Source organism: Colobus angolensis, unplaced genomic scaffold, assembly GCF_000951035.1.
Source record: "Colobus angolensis palliatus isolate OR3802 unplaced genomic scaffold, Cang.pa_1.0 Scaffold97, whole genome shotgun sequence".
Taxonomy (NCBI): Eukaryota; Metazoa; Chordata; class Mammalia; order Primates; family Cercopithecidae; genus Colobus; species Colobus angolensis.
Window position 1 is genome coordinate 4,318,771 of NW_012123709.1, and position 22,232 is coordinate 4,341,002.

The following is a 22,232-nucleotide window of genomic DNA, read 5'->3' on the forward strand; positions in this document are numbered from 1 at the left end:
AGGTTTCATCACGCTCCTCAGAACAGTGCTCAACTTAAAACTTATCAGTGGTTTATTTCTGGAATTTTCCATTTAATATTTTGAGACGGTGGTTGACCACAGGTAACTGAAACCTCAGAAAGCAAAACCTCAGACTAGAAGGGGACTACTACATTTTGTATCTGACTGATAGCAAGCAAGAAAACAGTTTATGAGGGCTCAACCCAAGTGGCTACAATTCACTACTGTCCAGCGTTAATACTACCCTTATGTAAGGGTTGGCATCATCATATTACATGGCTGGATTTTTGTTTATTCTTCAACAGGCTAGCAACTGCAACTCACATCATCTTTCCATTCCTGGGCCTCCATAACCCTAACCATTATTCCCACGATGTAAAAGTGAGCATGAATTTAAGGTGACAAAGCTCCGGTTGGTAGATGTGAAGTACGTGACGAGAACAGGACTCTCTGAGTACTGCACAGCCATTATGAAGTAACTGACCTATATGAAACTGCTACCATGGTTCACAAATTTATTGTCAGGTTCCAGCCTCTAGCTGTTCTCTGATTGTTCTAAATACTTGACAAACTGAAGCCTTTTCACTTTCCGTTGAAATTGCCTCATCTCCCTGTCAGAGCGCCATGGGGGACTCCATTACTTTTCTGACTTCTCTCCCCTCCTGACAAGTCATTTAGCTGGCTTCTTGTTGTGAAGGCTGTCCATGTCAAATTAGCCAGGGCCCCTATTGTCCTTATTACCACTCGAAAAGCCATCATGAGTAATGCTACGGGGTCCCTCAGTTGTCATCATTTGTCAGAAAGAAAGGGAGTGTGGTTACATATAGCTGACAGGTAATTTCAGTGTCTACAATTACCCCAATTAGTCTTGTCATAAACAATTCGATAAATGCACACCAATACAAACAGATAAACACACCAAGGTCTCTCACTATTAATGCCGTGTAATGGGTAAATCAGTGATATGATGCTATATTTTATTTATTTTTTTTAAACTATCCTCAGCTGTGAGCTGGCACTTGCTACCTGGTCAGCACAAATTGTACTATCTACTTTCATTAGCTCATCACCACAAGGAAATTTGAAAGGCTGTGACAAAATTCATTTAGAGAGAGAAGGAAAGAGCAGATTGTTATAACACCTGCTTTAGGCAAGGATACAACAAAGGTTTTCTTTTTGTCAGTTCTAAGCAACTATGGGCTTTAAAGTTCACTATTTTGTGTTAAAACACCAACATATAAAATATGAGAGAAACAGGGAGTCGAAAAATGATCTCCACACTGGAATTAGAAATATGATTTGGAAAAAAAACTACTGCCAGATGTGCCAGTCAGCAACCATATATTTTAAAACAAGATTGTGCGCTGGTAATTTCACATTTAAGATGATCACAGTGCTTTTCAACTAAGGATTTCCCCCTCCCTTTTAAAAACTGTACCTTAAAACCATATAAACCAACAAAGCTCGCCATGTTCAGTGTCAAACTTATTTATCTACTCCAGTGCTCATAGGAATTTGATGAATAAAGGCATCAACGCTTCTCCTTGCTGGACTCAGCACAGAGGTGATAAAGACCTGGTAAATGTGGCACACTGGTTCTCTCCCATCTTCTTGAAATACCAGGGAATGAACCTGTTTGAACACAACACCCTCTAGGAGCACTCTTCAGTTACACTCTGTATTCAACCCTGAATGAAGCGCCCTTACGTTCGCTCTTGTGATCCACGTAAATAAAGGCTCAAGATTCAACATCTGTAGCGTCCACTGCACCCTGTTTGCTGACCGCAATCTTAAGTGACGGCTGAAAAACCCAACACGAGGATATTGTTGTAGGAAATTGCTCTTGGCAACTATTTGTTCAAGCTCAAGATTTTTTTTTTTTTTTAAACCAACACTAAGAACCCACCAGAAAATAGGACAGGTCTCCCTAATGAGTAATCTATTTTAGCACAGTCTTGTCTAGGCATGACAGTTTACTGAGAGGCTTGAAAAACTCGTAATTACCAGTGTTACAGGGCAATTAATGTATATTACACTGCACTACTCATGGCAGCAACTGTCATTTTCTCAATAAAAATGAGTACTCTTCAGCTAAAGGTGACATTAATTGGGACTTTAATGGCTATGCAGAGGAGCTGAAGCCAAATATGAACAAAACAGCGATTCAATGAGCGACTTCAGAAACGAGAAAATTGTACTAAAATGAGATTAATTGCTGTTTAGAAAAAGGAAAGAACCTAAAAAGCTATTAAATTGCAGGGTTTGGGTGCCCGGGTGACGGTTGTGATGTTAATCTTGCATTCTCACAGCAGGCAAATATTCACTAAATTCAGAGCCTTTTGACAGCAGGAAAAATCATGTATGCTTAACTTCAATCCATCAAAAATATATTTCAGCTTTTATCAGTGTTCTAAATACTTCTGCAATTTCAAAAATTACTGCTCCATTCCTTGGCTGTCATCATGCAAATGTGAACACTGTCAATATTGCTATGAAAAATTTCCCAGCTTCAAAAGGCCTACTTCAGTGATAAAGAAAGAAAAACGTGAAGATTAGAATTGCAAAACACACACTACTAATATAACAGAAATCAAACAATAAGAATTTAATGTTTAAGTTGTGGAAACTGCTAAAATAGAAAATGATGGGGTGGGCCTTTTTTGGGTAGAAAAAATCAAAGAAAAATAATTCTGAAATTCTTTCAAGGCGTGTAACTTTACGCTTAATTAATCATCACCAATAATTAGGACAGAATTTTGCAGCTTGACTTCAGGTACTATAATTGTTAATACTGTTCTCTAGTTTCTAAAGCCCTTTTTATCCTTGCTTCTACATTCTTTAAAAACAATTATATAATTGTTTTTCTTTACAGCCTTTTCAAATATCATGATGACTGTATATACAAAACATAGCACTTAAACTTTGACATGTAAGGGGGATAAACATATTTGATAACTCTGAAGTTATATACCCTGTTACTTGACTTTTTTTTTTTTTTTTTTTTTAAAAAGAGAGACCATCAACTTAGTATTTTTGTGAAAGAGGGAGTTTTCAAAAGAGTTATATTATGGACAGAAATGTAGCATTCACAATAGCTGCCCCACAAAAAGATTAGGCCTGACTTTTGAATACTGTGCACTTTCCTACTGCATAAGCAGTTCTGTTTGTTCTGCATTTTAATATTTAAAGAGCCTTCTCATCTACAGTTTAGGTCAGGGCTCAAGACACATTAACAACCATATAATTCTGGACATACTCAAGAACCACATCCACTAAATGACAGGGGGTAGTGAAATAGTGTACTTTCCATCTTCAAATCAATGACAAGCCCTGTCTATTCTAAAAATCCAGAAATACAAATCACCTGACCTCCATTATGAAGACTGGTTATTGGCCACTTGTCTGCCAGAATATACTTATAGGGCCACTGTGGGAGAAGAGGAAGGAATGGAGAGAGAAGCACATGCATACCCATGCATAAGTCTGTCCTCAACAGCAGGATGCTCTGCTAAGTTTTATCTTCTAGCTGTTTTATTCACTATAAGCACGCTTTCTTACGTTTTGAATCCAAGCTTGGGTGTAATCATCTTTGTAAAACAAGTTGCTTTCAGGGTCCAGCATTTCCCCAGTAGTACCTGCTCCTCCTCTTCTTCCAATTTTCCCTTTTCTTGTATCTAGACTTTTATGTTAACAGCACAATTCTTCCCCAAGAGTCTAACAAGTGTTCTTTTTAGTCCTTTTTTGGGGGGTGAAAAGGGGCTTTTGTTATTCATTGTGCCATTTCAAAAACCAAGCTTCCCTTATACCTCAAAAACAGCTTTATTTTAAAGACAAAAAATTCACCAAGCTCCCCCTAAAAGTCTTTTCAGGCAGAGTCCTTAGAGAAGACAGGTGCCTTTGGCTAAATTATCTCCACTGACAAACCATTCACAGAAATTTGCTTTTTTTTTTTTTTAATAAAAAAGTACATGTCAATAGTTTGATTCCATTTTGTCTATGCAAATACCATTGATAAAAATTTCAATGGAAGTTTTCAGGGAGTGGAAGAGTTCCAAGCTAGGTATTGAAATGGGACTCAGGAATAGGATACTAATTCACCAAACTTGCCAAGAATGATCTAACCCGGTAGCCATACAAAGGCAACTGCAAACCATCTACATGATCCCAGATAATCCCTTATACTGTATCTCTAGGATCTCATCTCCATTCTGCAGTTTACTGTGAGAGGCTCCATTTGGGGCTCCAGGTTTCCCATTTGCAAAATGGGAGCAACTTTGTCATGCTAAATTTGCTGCCTGTGAACTAGCGCAGAGCACTTGGCAGACACCACCAGCTCCAGGAATGTTAACGATTGGAATAAACCTTTAGGAGAGTTCCTGAAATGAATGTATTTGATACTGTTGTTCAATTGCTGAAATTCTTTACCCCTCACAGTTGCCACAGTGGTGCTATGAGAAAAGGTGATCACACTGAATCATGCGAAAGGCTTGCACAAAAAAGCAGGAGGCGTTGCTCTTTCAGCAACGGCTGAAATTCCATTTTTAACCTCATTATTATTTTGCACAAATATCATACGTCTCTCTTCCAAAATACTATTTAATGGTTTAAACTTCTTATTCAGGCCCCTCCTAAGATTGAAACGTACCACAATGCCCATCAGTCTCGCAATTGACAGACCGTGTTTAAGCTGGGAATAGTGACAAGTTACAGGGACTTTTTAAAAAAAATCAATTCCAGGAGATTAGTAAGATGCGTTTTTAGATACATACCCTCAGAACATTATAAACTCAGTGAGAAGCCAAACTGGAATATCTCAAGTTTGGAAGATGAACAATATTTTGATGTGCCAAGGCTAATACATTATATGTTTCGAGTCTTACTATTAAGACCTGTAGCAACTGTTTTAAGAGATGAGTAGAAATGAAACAAATGGTAAATGTTTATTCAGTCACACAGTTCTGAAAGAAAACAACTGTTAATTTGCATTAGCTTGGGATCACTTAGCAGACTGCTTTTTAAGAGCTCTCACCTCTCAGCAGCCCATAAAACAGGAAGCTTTCATTCACATCCATTGTACCTGCTCCAGCAATACGATATTTCATTTACATTCATTTTCCACTCACCACCAATATGCAACAAACTAAAAGTCACTTCAAAACAGATAGCATTCTTTGTCATTGGGAGGAGAAAGTCAACAGGCCAAACATCTGAGAGTCAATGCAGACAGATGCAGCATCATCTACTTCACCTTCTGATATACAAAGTTCTAGAAAGATAAACTTGAGGTATGTTTTGAGCCATCAATTAAACATTCTATTTAATATATCTTTGGCATAACCAGGACAGTTATCCTGCATAAATAAAAGTTTAGTGCCCTATATTCATAGGCAACAGAATCTAAGCTATTTAAATGAAAGTAAATCGTTTTTATGCGTCAACTTTTATTTCAAGTTCTGGGTACATGTACAGGATGTTCAGGTTTGTTACACAGGTAAATGTGTGCCACGGTGGTTTGCTGCACCTGTCGACCCATCACCTAAGTATTAAGCCCAGCATCCATTAGCTATTCTTCCTGATGCTCTCCCTCCACTGCATCCCCAACAGGCCCCAGTGTGTGTTGTTCCCCCACCCGTGTGTCTATGTGTTTCTGTTGTTCAGCTCCCACTTATAAGCGACAACATACAGTGTTTGGTTTTCTGTTCCTGAGTTAGTTTGCGTTAGTTTGCTGAGCATAACGGCTTCCAACTCCATCCATGACCCTGCAGAGGACATGACCTTGTTCCTTTTAATGGCTGCATACTATCCCATGGTGCATATGTACCATATTTCCTTTATTCAGTGTATCATTGATGGGCATTTGGGTTGATTCCATGTCTTTGCTACTGTGAATAGTGCTGCAATGAACATATGCATGTATGTATCTTTATAACAGAATGATTAACATTCCTTTGGTTGTATGCCCGATAATAAGATAATTGGGCCAGTAATAAGATTGCTGGGTCAAATGGTATTTCTACTTCTAGATCTTTGAGTAATCGCCACACTGTACAGTCTTCCACAATGGTTGCAAATAGCAATTTTTTTTTTTTTTTTTTTGGTATTTTTAGTAGGGATGGGGTCTCACCATGTTGCCCAGGCTGGTCTCAAGTTCCTGGCCTCAAGCAATCCACACACCTTGGCCTCCTAAAGTGCTGGGATTATACGCGTGAGCTGCTGTGCCTGGCTCTCAAATTAACTTTAGAACCTTCCACCTAGGCAACACTAGGTGCTTTTAGAACATTGTTTTCAGGAATACCCAGGAATTTCCATGGCATTAAGAGATGAATTAAATCTCTTCTCAACCACATGTATGCCTATTTTAACTCTATTAGTGCCATATATATATATGTATGTGTATATATATATATTAAAAGCATATATACATGCCTTTATCAATAAAAATAGAAGGAATGAAGTTCTTGGTAAAAGCAAACATAAAGAACACTTAGTCAAGTAGTAAAAATATTCATGTTGTGGATATTGATCTAAAATTTAAAATACCTAAATCAATCAGACTGGGTTTCCCTTACCCAGTACCATCTAAATGTTGGGTTGTTCACTTATTTTAATGTTTCAAGACAAAAATATAAAAAATAAAAGGGGAGGTTTTGGCATTTCATATTAGCAAAAAGACAGATGCTTTTTCTTGTCCTACCTGTAATTTTGTTTGCTTTTTTACGTTTGAGTTGTTCACCCAGCGCGCCCCACACCTCCACCTGCTGATCTCCATGGCTTTTCCTAATACGTTTTGTAGGTCTTCGTCTCCCTTTTCAGCAGTTGAGTTATAAGGTTGGCCTCTTTTATAATTATAGTATAACTATGTCTTAAAAAGTTTTGGAACTGGCAATTCAGTGAGTTAAAATTGGAAGATATTTTTCAATTGGCCAAACAGCTAATTCTTAAAACTGCCCTTACTTGGAATGAGGGTGGCTGGATCAAAACAGGTCTCCTCCCACAGACTGAGCTCAGGCCACTGCCTCAGTGCTCCGTCCTGTTGTACGTTAAGCATTGAGCTATCAGGAACATCACCCTCCATGCCACACATCACAGACTGTAAGCACCTTGAGGGGAGGAATCAAACCCATCCTCGGATGCCTGGTACACAGTAAATGCTGCAATCCCGGCTCTGACACTAATGGATTAATATTGGACAAGTCACTTTATCTTTCTGAGCCTTTGCTTTCCTATCCATTAAAATGCTTTCAGTTTCCTAGAGGAGTGGTTAGGCTCAAACAAAATAATGAATGTGGAGGTGCTGTATAAATGCAATGGATGACTACAGCTGTTGTTAATAATTAGCATTTGGATTTACAGAATAAAATCGCACTGTTTCATGGGACGAATGAAGGAGGTTCCTAGTGGTCTCAACCGTGTTTTGCCATAAGGAACATAAAAAAAGGTAGTTCCCTAAGAATTCTAAGATGACAGTCATAGCCACATAGGTTTTCTGGTTTGGGTTTGTTTCTTCTTCCCGTCCCCTGTGCCCCCACCACACCACCACCACAAACCAACACACAAATCTTTTCTAGGCTCTGGATCCTCCTCAGGAAGAAGTGAAGTGCTCAGGTGACTGGGTCTGGAGTTTCATACAGAGGCATTTTCATTATGGCAACACAATGCATTTGCAGAAGGTACCCTGGCTCTGCTAAAAAGCAGGATTCTGCCGAGGTGGCCAAGAGGTCAGGACGACCTAATCGGTGCCCTGTCCTCCATCTCCAGCACCAATGCCTTTTACTTCTCAGACTCACTGCTCCTTCATAACCTGTGTCCTCCCTTCACTCGGTGGCCTGGTGAAAATAACATAGATAGGAGAAAATCAGCATGAAAAATGAACACTTGGACAGGCAGGCCACCTCTCTATGGTTGTTTGGGAGCTACTAAGCTGGCCTTGACAAAAACACAGATGTGCTTTTTTGTTTTTGCTTTTTAAAAGAAGAACCAGTGTCCAATTATTGATGCAGTAGCACCCCATTCCTGATGTTCAGACCAGACCTAGTAACAGACAGCCACTGAGTTCAGACCGAAGCGTGCCACAGACTTCTTAACACAGCATTTATCTAGTGTAGGATGAATAATTTCCACAGACAGTGGAATTATTTGAGAAATCTATAAAAATAATGAAAGTTCAGAAACCTTGGTGAGCTGAAGTGCTACGTGAGCCACATGTCTCCAGTTCTCTAAAGGACAAAAGGCACTGCAGGTGAATCCAGGACAGGGCATTATTTTTAAGTCACCAGAGCAATACAAACACACTGTTTGCTTCAGGTCATCTGGTTTGTCTTAATCACAAGCTAAAAATTCATTTATAATGCAGTATACAAATGCCATGTTTATATCAGTATCATATGCTGCTTGCTTGAAATCGTATACATTAAAATTAAGAACAGAAATCCAAGTTAATGGTCTAAGACAACCAATAACAAAACCACTAAATTCCAGTTGTCAAACATCATTTAATATGTATATTTCTGGGGTTTTTTGGAACAGTAATTATTAAAACTTAAAGCGATACGAGTGAGTGTTTATGACTTCCTATTGAAAAGCCCAACTTAAAGAGCATTCATTTCAGGTTGAAGAAAATCACGTGGCCGTCTCTGTGCGATGGCCTACTGACTTTATATCCTCTTGTCAAACCTCAGCAGTTTTATTTGTAGTGATACATGCTGGAGAAGGTTGGAGGTTAAAGTTGATAGGAGGGGCAACAGGAAAATCAACCAACTCCTTTCAAGAGATTACAACCTTTAGCATTTTGGGTCTGTCGGCAGTTTCTGCAAACTTTACAAGTCTGGTTGGTGATGTTTTTAAAAAACTGATCTTCAAATCCGAAGTCACATGGATCTAGTAAATGGATTTTTGCTTTGAAATAATCACAAATGCTGAACGTACCCCCCAGCTGATGGCTGCATGGTTTTGTTTGTTTGCTTGTTTCTTTTTACTTTTTTGGTACTTAAATCTAAAATGGAAAAAATATCTGCTAACTTCTCAAGTATCTGAGATCTTGGAAAGTGAAATTACTAACCTGAATTCAGTATGTGGTTCCAAAAACAGGGAAGTGGCTGTTGTGAGAGAAAAGAAAAAAAAAGGAAAATAGAAAGGCCGGTGCTAGAGGCAAACTTGGTTGGGCAAGGAGACAATTTGTCAATGCTCTGGTTTCTGTCCTGCAGAAGTGTTCAGATTCTTAGCAGGGTCACACTGGAAAGTGAGATATCTGGCTATGGCATCTATGCCACAGCACAGAATTATAACAGAGTCACAAACTAAGACCCAGCAATGACTGCGAAACATCTCATCCCACATCTATTGACCTCAACTTGGCACGCACTGGTTTACTTACAGACACTCTCCATCAAGTACTTCTAGTTACCTTTTGGCAAAATGTGTATTATGTGCCAGGCACTATGTATATCTAAGTTCACTCAATCCTTATAAGAATCCAAATTGTGCCCATTTTACAGATGAGTAGAAAAAAAGAGAGAGAAATTGAGAGATTTGCCCTGGGTCATGCAGGAAGGGACCAAATGAGAACCAAAGTTATTCCCACTGCCATTCCCCAAGACCTGTGCCCTTTCTACTCAGCTACATTGCTTCTTGGGTTGTAGCTATTCAATAAATAACTTCTAGACTATTTCCCTTCATGGTTAAATTTTTAAAATCCTCCTTAGCTGATTTGAATGCAGAGGGTGGGGTTATGTAGCCTACAGCAAGGGAACAAGACTCAGGGTGAAAAATCCTCAGGTCTTGTATTAGGTCAGCTTGTGGTTGGCTCAGGGTCTGATAATATTATTGGCTGCCACTAATTATTAAGAAAATGTTTTGGTATTCAAAGAGTTCTCTGTGTCAAAGTGGTAGATAGCAGTTACATAATACTAACTACTTGTGAAATTAAAACAATTCCTACCATAAATGTTAACTCAATTCATTTCTGTTTTTAAAAATTTTACTCAACCCACTGATTAGTGTTCAACATTGAGTGACTTAAATCTCCCTGGGCCTTCGTTTCCTCACTCATGAAATTAGATTATATCTATGGGAGATCTTGGCTGCCTCTAAAAAGACTGTAAGTCTGTGATTGTTTTAAAGAAAACTTCTGCTTAATTCTAATGAATAAAGCTTTTCAAGGAAATAAAGACACTTGCCTTTATGAATGAAAGTTAAGAAGAGAAACACACCTTTGAGAAAAGTTCACTTATAAAAAAGAGCATGGAATAAATGAAAACTCTAGGCCAACTGAAGCTGTGCAACAGCCGTCTCTTTTTTGGGAGCCCTTTTTTGCAACTGCACATAAATGCTTTAAAAATAAATTTACTTGGGAATGACCTGAAAGGCAAATTATTTTGACACCCAGAAATGTTTGTTACAAGTATTACGGGAACTATCAACTTTTATTTAGAGAGATAATATAACACACATTTTGCAAACATTGCTATTCATTGTTTAAGATGAGGAAACACATGCTGGTTGAAACTTTTTTTCTTTTAAAGCACTAACTGCTAAGCAATTTCCAACAATTTGAAAATGTTTTTGTTATTTACAAACACATTTCATCAAGATTCCTGGTAGAAAATGTTTCCTCACCCCTGTAATTCCAGCACTTTGGGAGGCTGAGGCAGAAGAATCGCTGAGCCCAGGAGTTCCACACCAGCCTGAGCAACACTGTGAGATCCCATCTCTAAAAAAATACAAGAATTAGCTGGGCATGGTGTCATGCACCTGCAGTCCCAGCTACTTGGGAGACTGAGGTGGGAGGGTCACTTGAGCCTGGAAGAGGGGGACACCAATGCTGCAGTGAGCCATGGTCCTGGTCAACAGAGTGAGACCTTGTCTCAAAAAAAAAGACATGTTTCCAACTTTTAGTGATACTTTGTTTTCTTTTACTCACAAAGTAGCAGTGTGAGTGTGGGGAACCATGTATTTATACATGATATGCATATATATGTATGATATGCAGGTAACAGATAGTTTTGTTTTTGTTTTTGAAATAGATGAAGCATTAAAACAAAGAACACAGCACACCAGAACTCCGAAGCACTCAGTTCAAGTCCTGGTGTAAATAAGTTGGACACTAAACAATGCAAATGATTTAAATGGTACTGAATATTAGGAATTTATTCCTATCATAAATACCTTTCTTTCCAACCTAAATTTAACAGAAGAGGACAACACATGTCCTTAATACACCATATATGTTTTCTCCATTTCCACGTATCTATTTTTGTTCCTTCTCTATTTTGCACTTGTATTGCAGCAATAATTTCCCACTTGGCCTCCTTTCCCCAGTCTCTCTACTATTTCCACTCCCCAATACAGACAAACAAAACAAACTTCCAGAAACAAAGAGCCCCACAAACCAAGCACCTCTAATTGGTCTTCTACATGGTAGCTTAATAATACTGCTAAATATCAAATGAATTATGGTAGCAATTTGCTCAACAAAACCATCAGCGCTGCCCCAGAGACACTAAAGTCTGTGGTGTCGCACAAAGCTTTTCTTTACCTGGATTCTGTTCCTTATGCTCTAATTGTACTAAAAACTTTTTTAATATATATATTTCTGTGTCCTATGATTTGAACAATTTTTCATAAGTAATATTCTTTTTTTTTTTTTTTGGAGACGGCGTCTCACTCTGTCACCCAGGCTGGAGTGCAATAGCATGATCTCGGCTCACTGCAACCTCTGCCTCCCTGGTTCAAGTGATTCTCCTGCCTCAGCATCCCTAGTAGCTGGGATTATAGGCGTCCACCCCGACGCCTGGCTAATTTTTGTATTTTTAGTAGAGACAGGGTTTCACCATGCTGACCAGGCTTGTCTTGAACTCCTGACTTCAGGTGATTCACCCACCTCGGCCTCCCAAAGTGCTGAGATTACAGGCGTGAGCCATTGCGCGTGGACTCATAAGTAATATTCTTAAATGAGTTAGTTTAAGTGATATGAATCAATTCTATGTTTACACCCTAAGAGTATCTAAAAAATATATTCATATTTATTGATAGATGCATAAAATCAATATCAATAACAATAATATTATAGGTGAGGAATTGTTTTGAAAGTTCAACAGACTTGTCATTTAGAGCTCTCTACAGTGAACCATGCATATTTTTGGAAAGTAACAGTTGTTTAAAATAACAACGAGGCCAGAATTATTCAGAATGTAATATATACCAAAGTTAAACAAATGGTTTATTTAAAAATATATAGTAAGTTCATTCTGGCCAGCATCATGTCTTTAAAAGTTCAGTACTTATCACAGAGTCAAAATTTAATGAAAAATAATGACAAATTTCCTTATCTTTTATAGGGTCCTGGGATGAAAACAAATGAAGTGTTTAACTTAATATAAATATTTTAATAGTAAAAATGAATCACAGCTCTACAAATGCTTGGAAAAGTGCAATTTTTTTCCCTTCAGTTTTATTATAATCTATCAGAAACCTCTGATGTTTAAACTGTATGTATAACCCTGGCTGGGTTTCCATTAAGATCCATTTATCATAATCTGCTCACACATATACTCTAAAGTATACAGACAATAAGAACATCACCACTTATTCACCCTTTCTGCTTACTGGCTTATGGATATATACAAAAGTGGTTGCAAATGATGATATTGCAGGTACTCAGCTGCTTCTGGGATGCAGAAAGCTAGACATGGCAGTATTCAGGTCAATGGCCATGTATCAGAAAAACTTCATGCTACAGAGATGTCCTATAGCCAAAACATTCGATGTCTCAAATTACACATGGGCTAATTAGAGCTGTACACAAAACAGCAGTACAGCTGAAGGCCATTTTCAAAGTTATCGTCTGAGTTTGACGTGCAGAGGGGGTCTGATTCAATTTGGTGAAATGAAATTCAACTCAAACATTTACTGATACTTATTTTATCACAGCTGGTTGGAAAAACCTTCCCTGATCACTTTATCATGATTTGAAAACAATGTATTCATTCATTTACTTGTTTATTTTCTGTCTTGCTCATCACAGTATGAGATCCCTAAGGACAGGGCCCACATCTGTCTTGTTCATTTCTGCATTCCTGGTTCCCACAATGGTGAACATAGTAGGTGCTCAATAGGTACCTACTTAATGAGTGAAGATATTACCCTTGCTCTCAAGGAATTTATGTGAATCTGGTACACTGGACAGGGCAATCAGACCACCCTGAGGGAGACCTAGATCCCAGGATGCAGCTAGAGAGATATTCAGACCCAATAATCCTCTGGCTTCTTAATGAACATAAAACAGATGCTAATGTGGCTGGTTGACATTTGCTTCCCTATGGAGAAACCAGGATAACCAACGGGGCTGTGCATAGGGACCACAGGCCTGGGGGAAGTACTCAGTAGTCTGTTGCTGTCTCCACTGAGGCAGATGTTACTCTGAAGAGCTTGCAAGGAAAGTGGGCCATTTTCCACTATGTCCCCTCATTGCAGAATTCCTCTGTACAAATATCAGAATAGAGTGACAAACACTAATTTTTCCCATTAAATGGAAAGACAGAAAAAAATGTTTGCAAAGTCAATCATCTGGTGATGGATTTCATGAAGGTCTAGTAAATTTCAGGGAACTAGAAAACCAAAATTTTCAGAGACATTTTATGAAAAAAAAAATGTCTTTAGAATGAAGAATAAAATGCTTAAGTCAATGGGTTTACAGACAGCCTCGTGTTTGTTTGGTTTTATTTTGTTTTTTTGAGACAAGGTCTCCCTCTGTTGCCCAGGCTGGAGGCAGTGGCATGATCACGATTTACTGCAGCCTCGACCTCCAGGGCTCAAGCGATCCTCTCACTTCAGCCTCCCAAGTAGCCAGGACCACAGACGCATATCACCATGCTCAGTTAATGTTATTATTTGTAGAGATGGGGTCTCACTATGTTGCCCAGGCTAGTCTCAAACTCCTGGGCTCAAGCACCTTTCCTGCCTCAGCCTCCCAAAGGGCTAGAATTACAGGTGTGAGCCACCATGCCCGGCCCCATGAGCCACTGTGCCTGGTCCATAAAAATTTTGATATTCAGCATGATTTGAAGAATTAGGAGATTTGGCCATAGTGGGCCCATTATATCTCAGCCACATGAGCTGAGATTGAGTGGGGCTGTTTCACGTAGAAGTACTACCATCTCTCGGCGTCACCACGGTCTCCACTCCTCTCTGTTGTCTGTCTGGTCCCTGTATAATCTCGGATCTAAGCTGATGTCATTTGGGCTTTTCAGTTATGACAGGTATGGTCAGTTAGGATGCCCAAGTATATTTACCATCTCCTCTTAGGTAGCTTAAAAGTGGTACTCCCCACCCACCACCACATCTGCCTCACTCATATCCCACCACTGATTTGATTATTGTCCACACAAGAGATTCCAAGAGGGCATTCCAAAGGGGACACAGGTATTAGATGCAAAAAGGGATCCTTTATCAAATAAGTTTAAGAAATATAGGGTTAAACAATGATAAACATGTTTCCTTGACACAGAATTTCACAGAGCCTTTAATATTCTAATGTAGTAGGCAACATTTTCCAAAATTATTCAACCACCCAACTTTTGTTTGGAAAGCATTTTCAACAAACCATATTCAGTGAAACTTTAACCCAAGCAAGTCCCTTTCCCATACAAAATAAATTTGCTGTTTTTGCTAAGTAATGTGGATTCCTATAGTAAATATGACATTTTAGATACATATTCAGAGTTTTAAAACATAAAACTTTGTATATTTCATTCAGAATATTAATTTTTCAATGTTTTTGGATGTGATATGTGCAGAGATGGCCAACACTATAGATCTTTTAAATTCAATAACATGGTTTTTGTATAATTTTCAGTAATCAAAACAGTAATAGGATAATACATACTTATTTTCAGTTGGATCCAAGATGTCATCTCATGCTTTACTTTAAACTTGCTAACATTTGGAATATTTGCATAATTAATTTTGAAGTTTGATACTTGCCAGTAATGGTTAAAGTACGTGTCACAGTGTGCATTTCCTATAAATGGTTTTATAAGTATATTGAAACACCATCTGCAAACATACTGATAACATATAAAACAATATCAATAATTTTTCTTTAAGTTGGTATTATTTCTCTCAGAAATTGCAGTGGGCTTCCCAGTAAAACCAAAGCAAGGGAGAAAGGGGACAGCCTGTCTTTTCTTTGTTTTTTGTTTTGTTTTGTATTTAGAGACAGGGTTTCACTCTATTGCCTAGGATTCAGTACAGGGCTACCATCACCGTTCACTGTATGCTCAAACTCCTGGGCTTAAGGGATCTTTCCACCTCAGCCTCCCAACTAGCTGGAACTACAGGCACATGCCACTGTGTCTGGCTTTTTAAATTTGTTTTTATCTTTTTGTTGAAATAGGGTCTTGCTATGTTGCCCAGCTAGTCTCAAACCCCTGGCCTCAATTCGTCTTCCCACCCTGGCCTCCCAAAGTGTTGGGATTATAGGCATGAGCCATTGCACCCAGCCTTGTTTTCTTCAAACTGCAAAACTCAAAGACTGATGATTGTTTATTTTCCATGGCATATATATTAGATTTGTGACATTCCTTCCAAGTCTAGGAAACTTTGGGAACATCAAATGTTGTAACATAAGCAGTTTGTGCTATTAACATTGGTACATGATATTTACATTTTAAAAACACATTATGTCTATTCAAAATAAACCATTCATTTATTTAACAAAGATTTATTAAGAGCCTATTATATGCCAGGCACGGTTTTAGTCCTAGTGATACAGGGGTAAACAAAAGAGACAAAAATCCCTGTCCTTGTGAAACTTTTATTCTAGTGGGGCAAACAAAAATGAGGGATATTATAGATCATGTCAGAAGGTTAAGGATTATGGAGAAACATGAACAAACAGGAAAGCTGTAGGCTGTTAGGGAGGGTCAGATTAGGTCTGAGAAGGCGGTGATGTGTCTGACTTTGTACAGTGAGCTGCGTATGTACCTGAGGGCAGTGCTTCATGTAAGAGGGAGTCAGCACAAAAGGCCAGGGGCAACAATGTACTTGACAAGTTTGAGGAAGAGCAAAGAGGCCAGAATGGCTGTTGCAGAGTGGGTAAATGGGGAGTGTGTGGCAGGAGATGAGGTCAGAGCAATAACTGGGGCAGAACTATTTAGGGCCATGAAGGCTGATTTTGGCTCTTACTCTGGGTCATAGGGAACCACTGCAAGAAGTGGCACGTGGGGCAGAGAAACAAGGATTCCAAGGTAGTTCATCTAAGCAAATGGAAAGAGAGAACTGTCAAAACTGAGATGGGAAAAACACTTAAGGACATCTGGAATTCAGATATGGCTACGCTGAATTTGACATATCTGCCATATATTCAAGCAGAGGTGTTGAATGGGCAGCTGGATATATGGGTCCTGAAGTTCAGGGAGAGGTTCAGTATCGACACATAGCTTTGGGAAGCATTAGCACACAGATAGTATAAAACTAGATGAAATCATCAAGCAAAAAAAATAGAGAAGAGGATGAAATGTTGAGCTCTGGGACAGTCCAACATAAAGAGAACAGTTAGAAGAGAAGGAAGCAGGAATGGAGATTGAGAGGGAATGGCTACTAAGATTGGGAGAAAACCAAAAGGTGTGGTACTCTATAAACCAAACAAAGTCAAGTTTTAAGGAGCCATCAGTAAGCCCTGTCAAATGTTGTGGGCAGGTCAAGTAAAGGTGAGTTCTGACCTGGTGATTTTGGTCATAAATATAGTCTTGAACAATATTATCTTTATTAATAAGTATGAGTTTATGTGACAATCTAGGACACCCTATGTACCTCCCACACCCTGATGTCTTTTCTAAACACAAAGCAGCTCTAGGCATTTCCTTATATATGAGTATTCTTATTTAGGTTAAATTACTTTGCATTCTTGGGATACAACCAACTGATTAAGTGATTGTCCTCTGACTCACAAGCAGCCTAAGCTTGCCCGACAGCCGGTACAGTGATCTGATCCCATAACTGCCTAATAAAAATGAAGAGTCATTAACTGGATAGTAACTAGCTGGATAGTAACTAATTGACCCAGACTATTAGTGAGACAGGATATGAGAGACAGAGAAAAGGGAGCTAGCAGAAGTCAGCTGTCCACAAAAGCCTCATAATTCTTGAAGTAGTACTCCATGTAGTCCCTGTCACAGCAATGGCACACACAAATGAAACCTCCTGGTCTAGTTCTTTATCATTTCACATTATGGTGGCACACTCTGGCAACATGCAGATTAGTTAATATTTTCCAAATGCTCCTAACATAACTTTAGCCTCAAATGCAATATTTGTTAGCTAAAGTCTAGATTCTAGATGAGTCACTTCATTTGAATAATTTAGCAGAAGGGGAGGTCAGACATAAAAGGCAAAAATAAGAACGATCCAGGCATTGGAACCTGCAGGAGCAAAGGCATGCAAAAGGGCAGTGTGAAGCTTTTTTTTTTTTTTTTTGAGACCGGGTACACTCTGTTGTCTAGCCTGGAGTGCAGTGGTACAATCTCAGCTCACTGCAACCTCTGCCTCCCAGGTTCAAGCAACTCTTCTGCCTCAGCCTCCCAAGTAGCTGGGACTACAGGCGCATGCCACCATGCCTAGCTAATTTTTGTATTTTTAGTAGAGATGGGGTTTCAACATGTTGGCCAGGCTGGTCTTGAACTCCTGACCTCAGGTGATCCGCTCACCTCGGCCTCCCAAAGTGCTGGGATTACAGGCATGAGTCACCGTGCCCGGCCAGTGTGAAGCATTTTTTAATGATTAAAAACGGTGTGAGGCATATTTGTTTGGCTAGAAGTAGGGAAGTATATGGAGTAACATCTTGGGATATGGCTGGAAAGGAGGAGGTCAGACTGTGGAAGACCTTAAATATAAGACAAGGGGCCTGACTTTCCTCTGCAGGTAATGGACAGCCATTATTTACTAAGATTTTACAGAGGTCTGGATGGGTAATACTGCTAGAACATTAACAGCAGAGAGCCCTGAAATAACTCAGCATCCCAGGCATTCAACAATGGCAGGTCCAAGTGAGTAGGCTTAAGGTTCTTCAGCCTTTCCATTAGGAATTAGAGAATGTTTATGCAATTGAGTAGGATGCAGGAGTATAACCAGCTCATTATCAAAGCAGCATCTCATAGATACATGCCTGTGTGGCTTGGAAACAAACATGGGAGAATGTCAAGTTCTTCCTTAATGGGTTGGGGAGTAGAAGCCACCAGCATGAAAGAATATCAAGATACTGGACAACAATAGGAAGAGGGGAGTAAGTCAGTAGCTGCAGGCTGTAAATCAAGGGAGATTTTCAAACCATGCAATTCTAGGGAAGAGGGAAAACTTCTTCCCTAGAAAGAGGAAAGGAAGGAAGTGTAATAAGAAGCCACCTTCATTTGAGACAAGTGGAGAGTAAAGGAAGAAGTGTAATAAGAAGCCACCTTCATTTGAGACAAGTGGAGAGTATAAGCAAAAACAGGCTGGGCGCGGTGGCTCAAGCCTGTAATCCTAGCACTTTGGGAGGCCGAGACGGGCAGATCACGAGGTCAGGGAGATCAAGACCATCCTGGCGAACACGGTGAAACCCCGTCTCTAGTAAAAAATACAAAAAAACTAGCCTGGCGAGGTGGTGGGCGCCTGTAGTCCCAGCCACTCAGGAGGGTGAGGCAGGAGAATGGGGTAAACCCGGGAGGCGGAGCTTGCAGTGAGCCGAGATCCGGCCACTGCACTCCAGCCTGGGCGACAGAGTGAGACTCCGTCTCAAAAAAAAAAAAAAAAAAAAAACAGAGACAGAAATGGGGGTGGTTTAAAGAAGTTATGTGAAGTTATGTGTGGGAGTTCTCTACGTTCTCAGAGAAGCCCTGAAGCAAGGTCTTGGGCTAAGAAGGTAGATAATGGGGACAGTTATGGCAACTGTTTAGGAGTAACCAAATAAAATTGCTTTCTTAGAAAAGTTAAATGAACTAATGGGCAGGATGCTACATATGCCTCCTTCGTTAAGAGCTCTTAGCAACTAAATCTTATGACCAGATGGTAACTTTTTTCCCAAATATTTCCCTCTAAGCATCACAATTTTTAATTCTGTTCTGCAGCTGTGGACTTTGAAAGGATTGAACTGTATGATTAGCAAATGTTTGTTACTTACAAATGAATTAATATTAGGTGCTGGGAAATTAAACTCAAATATAATTAATCCCAAGTGGGAAAAAATGATTAAACAACACAATTATTAAAGTGTGTGGCAAGTATATATTAAGATCACATATATAAATTTGATATGACAGAGGCATAATATAGAATCTTCACTTAATATATCTTGCAGTCTACCAATTAGAAATAATGTGTATGAATATGCAAAGACCAACTTTAAATCTTAAAAGTACAATAAGGCTATATATGGTTTTTAAATTTTAAAGTTGATCATATAATATGTATATATATGCACATATGTATGTCTTTGGTAATTTTAGTGATTTAGGAAATTAATCTCAAATAAAAATGATTTAAAATGGTTAAAAAGTATAAGTATACATTAAGATAAGCATATTTAAAATAATTGATATGATAGAATGATAACAGGGAAATCCTTACTTAAAATGTCTTAGTATAGTCTACCAATTAGAAATAATATGTGTATTACTATGCAAAGATCAACATTAAATTTTACAAGTACACTAAAACTATGTATCTCTGGTAATTTTAGTGATTAATGCTTTAATTAAGAGATGAGGTACATGCAGACATATGCAATAAACTGACATAATTCATCATATTGAAAGAATAGCATGATGAATGCATATGTATATTGTAAATTATACAACACACATGCAAATCATATACTCATTATCACACAGAGGCATTATTTTTCCTACAGTCAAAATGCAACAAATCTTCAAGTATTATTCAATCTACTGAATGACTATTTAGGAACAAAGTAGTTTGCAGTATCTTTTGCAGAATAATAATTTAAGCTGAGAAACTCAAGTTAATGGAAATATAGAGCAGGCATTTTTAGTGGCTACATCCCTGTGTGAGCTAAACTGGAAACGAGTCCCTGTACTATGTATCTATTGTTCACTCGTGTCATTTTAAATGGAAGTCTAGACACTGGAGATTTTAATAAGGCCATTAAGTACACTGCCAAATTAATCCTTATTTATTTATTTACATTGAACAGTGAATACATTGATCATTGACTAGTTAGAAAAATAGCAACACTGGCCCAGAAACAGTTTCTCAATGAAAGAGTAATTACTTAAAAACACAACCTTCTGAGATTGATTTGTTTTTGAATGAAGTGTCCTAAAACAAAGACAATTTAAACATGAATATATTTGGTCTGGAAATAGCCAGTAAATACTGATGTGTGTGTGCCTGGATGAGAGCAGACTGGCTTCCCAAATCCTGACACAGGCTAGGCAGGCTGAGTTGACGATGTAAGCTCTGAAGCTCTAGAAGAACAAGCTTGGGTTATTTATAAACAGCTACTTAGCACAGAGCCAGGTTAACCTTCTCTGGTGTAATTCAGCTTGGAGTATACTGCTAATTAAGCTTTAGGACTGAACTCACTGGAAAATAAATGAGCTTTTTAAAATATACATATATATATATATATATATAAAAGTTAAAGTAACTAAGGGAGGAATAAAGTGCCTCTGGAATTCTTATACCTGACTACAGAGTACTAGTATTGTTCTAAGGATGAACAAAGTGTACATGAACATATTAATTAAAACAAACAGCATATGCACTGACATTTCTGATCATTTGAAACTTTAATTTGGGTAAAAGGAGTTCTTTTAGGAGCGGGAAGACTACTATAGATGTTCCTACTTTATGGGTGAGATTGAATCACCATCTGTGAATGAAAAGAGTAGACCTTTTAACATTGTTACAGACTTCAATGCATTATAATTCTCACTCTTAAATCAAACCTAAAGAAAAATATTTATAAACTCTACTGTTGTATGAATCAAACATAATAGCTTCATGGATGACTTTTTCTCATCTAGGCTAAGAAGACAATACCCCTATTAATATATTAACATTATGAAATTTTATAACATTTTTAAGATTTCTTTGAAATGAAAAGTCTATTTTACTTTGTAATTAAATCTATTTCCTAGAAAGGTCTTTAAGGCCCTACAAAGTACCTTGCATGTTCTTATTGCTGACAGTTCTTGAAACCACGCTTGAATGCTTTCTTTATCCTTTGATGAACAATTGAAAGATCATATGTGAAAAGACTGTGCCTTCTCTTTTTCTTGCTCTGCAATTAAGGCATTCTAATACATTTCCTCATAGTTGTTACAAGAGCAAACTGCTAAGATTCATAGACTGAGGCAATTCTGGTGCCTATGATTATATAAACACATATGATATGTGTTTTCCTAATCACAGATTTAAAAAATAACAACAAAACTCCTTCAAACAAAATGATTAATCTCTCGAAGGTTAAGTTGAAATGGTTCTTCTTGTATTGTCTTAATATATGTATACAGTTCACAAAAAGGAAAAAAAATACATTTGGTTAGCTAACCTTTAATATAAGCTGGGGAAATGCTAAATTCATATTAAGAACACATTTTCTCCAAATCAATGTATATTCTGAGAGTCTCAGATTTTCAGGTTTTCTTGTTGTTGCTTAAAAATGAAAATACTGTATATATGCTTAAAGTGCCAAGTAAATGCAGGTTTTAAAAATCATACAAAAAAAAAATCAAGATTTTAATTTAAATGTATATATGTATATAAAATTTCTGAACAAAGATGCATCTAGAAATACATTTAGTTTAATATTTCTTAAGTTGGGAAACTATATCTGTAACTCAAGAAAATGCTTTGGTAAACAATGATAAAAAAACAAAGCTTAAAATATAAGATTTATAAACCTCTAATTCATTTGCCAGAGATATAAGACTGAAATTATACATCAACAATCATTTTAAACAAAACAAATGATTTGTGCTACTACTTAGGAATTAACACTTTTCAGAGCACAAAGAAGTATGCTAATAGGTTTCTGTCATATTTTGAATAAATGTTCAGAATTTCTTACCCATTTTCTTTATTTAAAAAATACTGGGTTTGATACTGGGTTAAAATGTTGTAAATGGATTTGGTGGTAGCCAATTAGATGATTTTTTGAATAAACTTTGAAGATTAAAAAAAGTTTAGGTGGCCGGGCGCGGTGGCTCAAGCCTGTAATCCCAGCACTTTGGGAGGCC

The 22,232-nt window shown here is 38.0% G+C and overlaps 1 protein-coding gene across 4 annotated transcripts in view; it reads right to left on the reverse strand.

The window, feature by feature from the left end:
* LOC105504994 (chromosome unknown open reading frame, human C15orf41) overlaps positions 1–22,232 on the reverse strand; it is a 231,480-nt gene that overhangs the window by 52,882 nt on the left and 156,366 nt on the right. Inside the window, exon 11 of one of the 4 annotated variants that reach the window (XM_011932665.1) lies at positions 10,403–10,708. The exons of the other annotated variants lie outside the window; for them this stretch is intronic. Coding sequence (XP_011788055.1) covers positions 10,564–10,708 — 145 coding nt within the window. The 3' untranslated portion in view covers positions 10,403–10,563. Of the gene's footprint in view, positions 1–10,402; positions 10,709–22,232 lie in introns of those variants that run through there. 4 annotated transcript variants of the gene reach the window in all.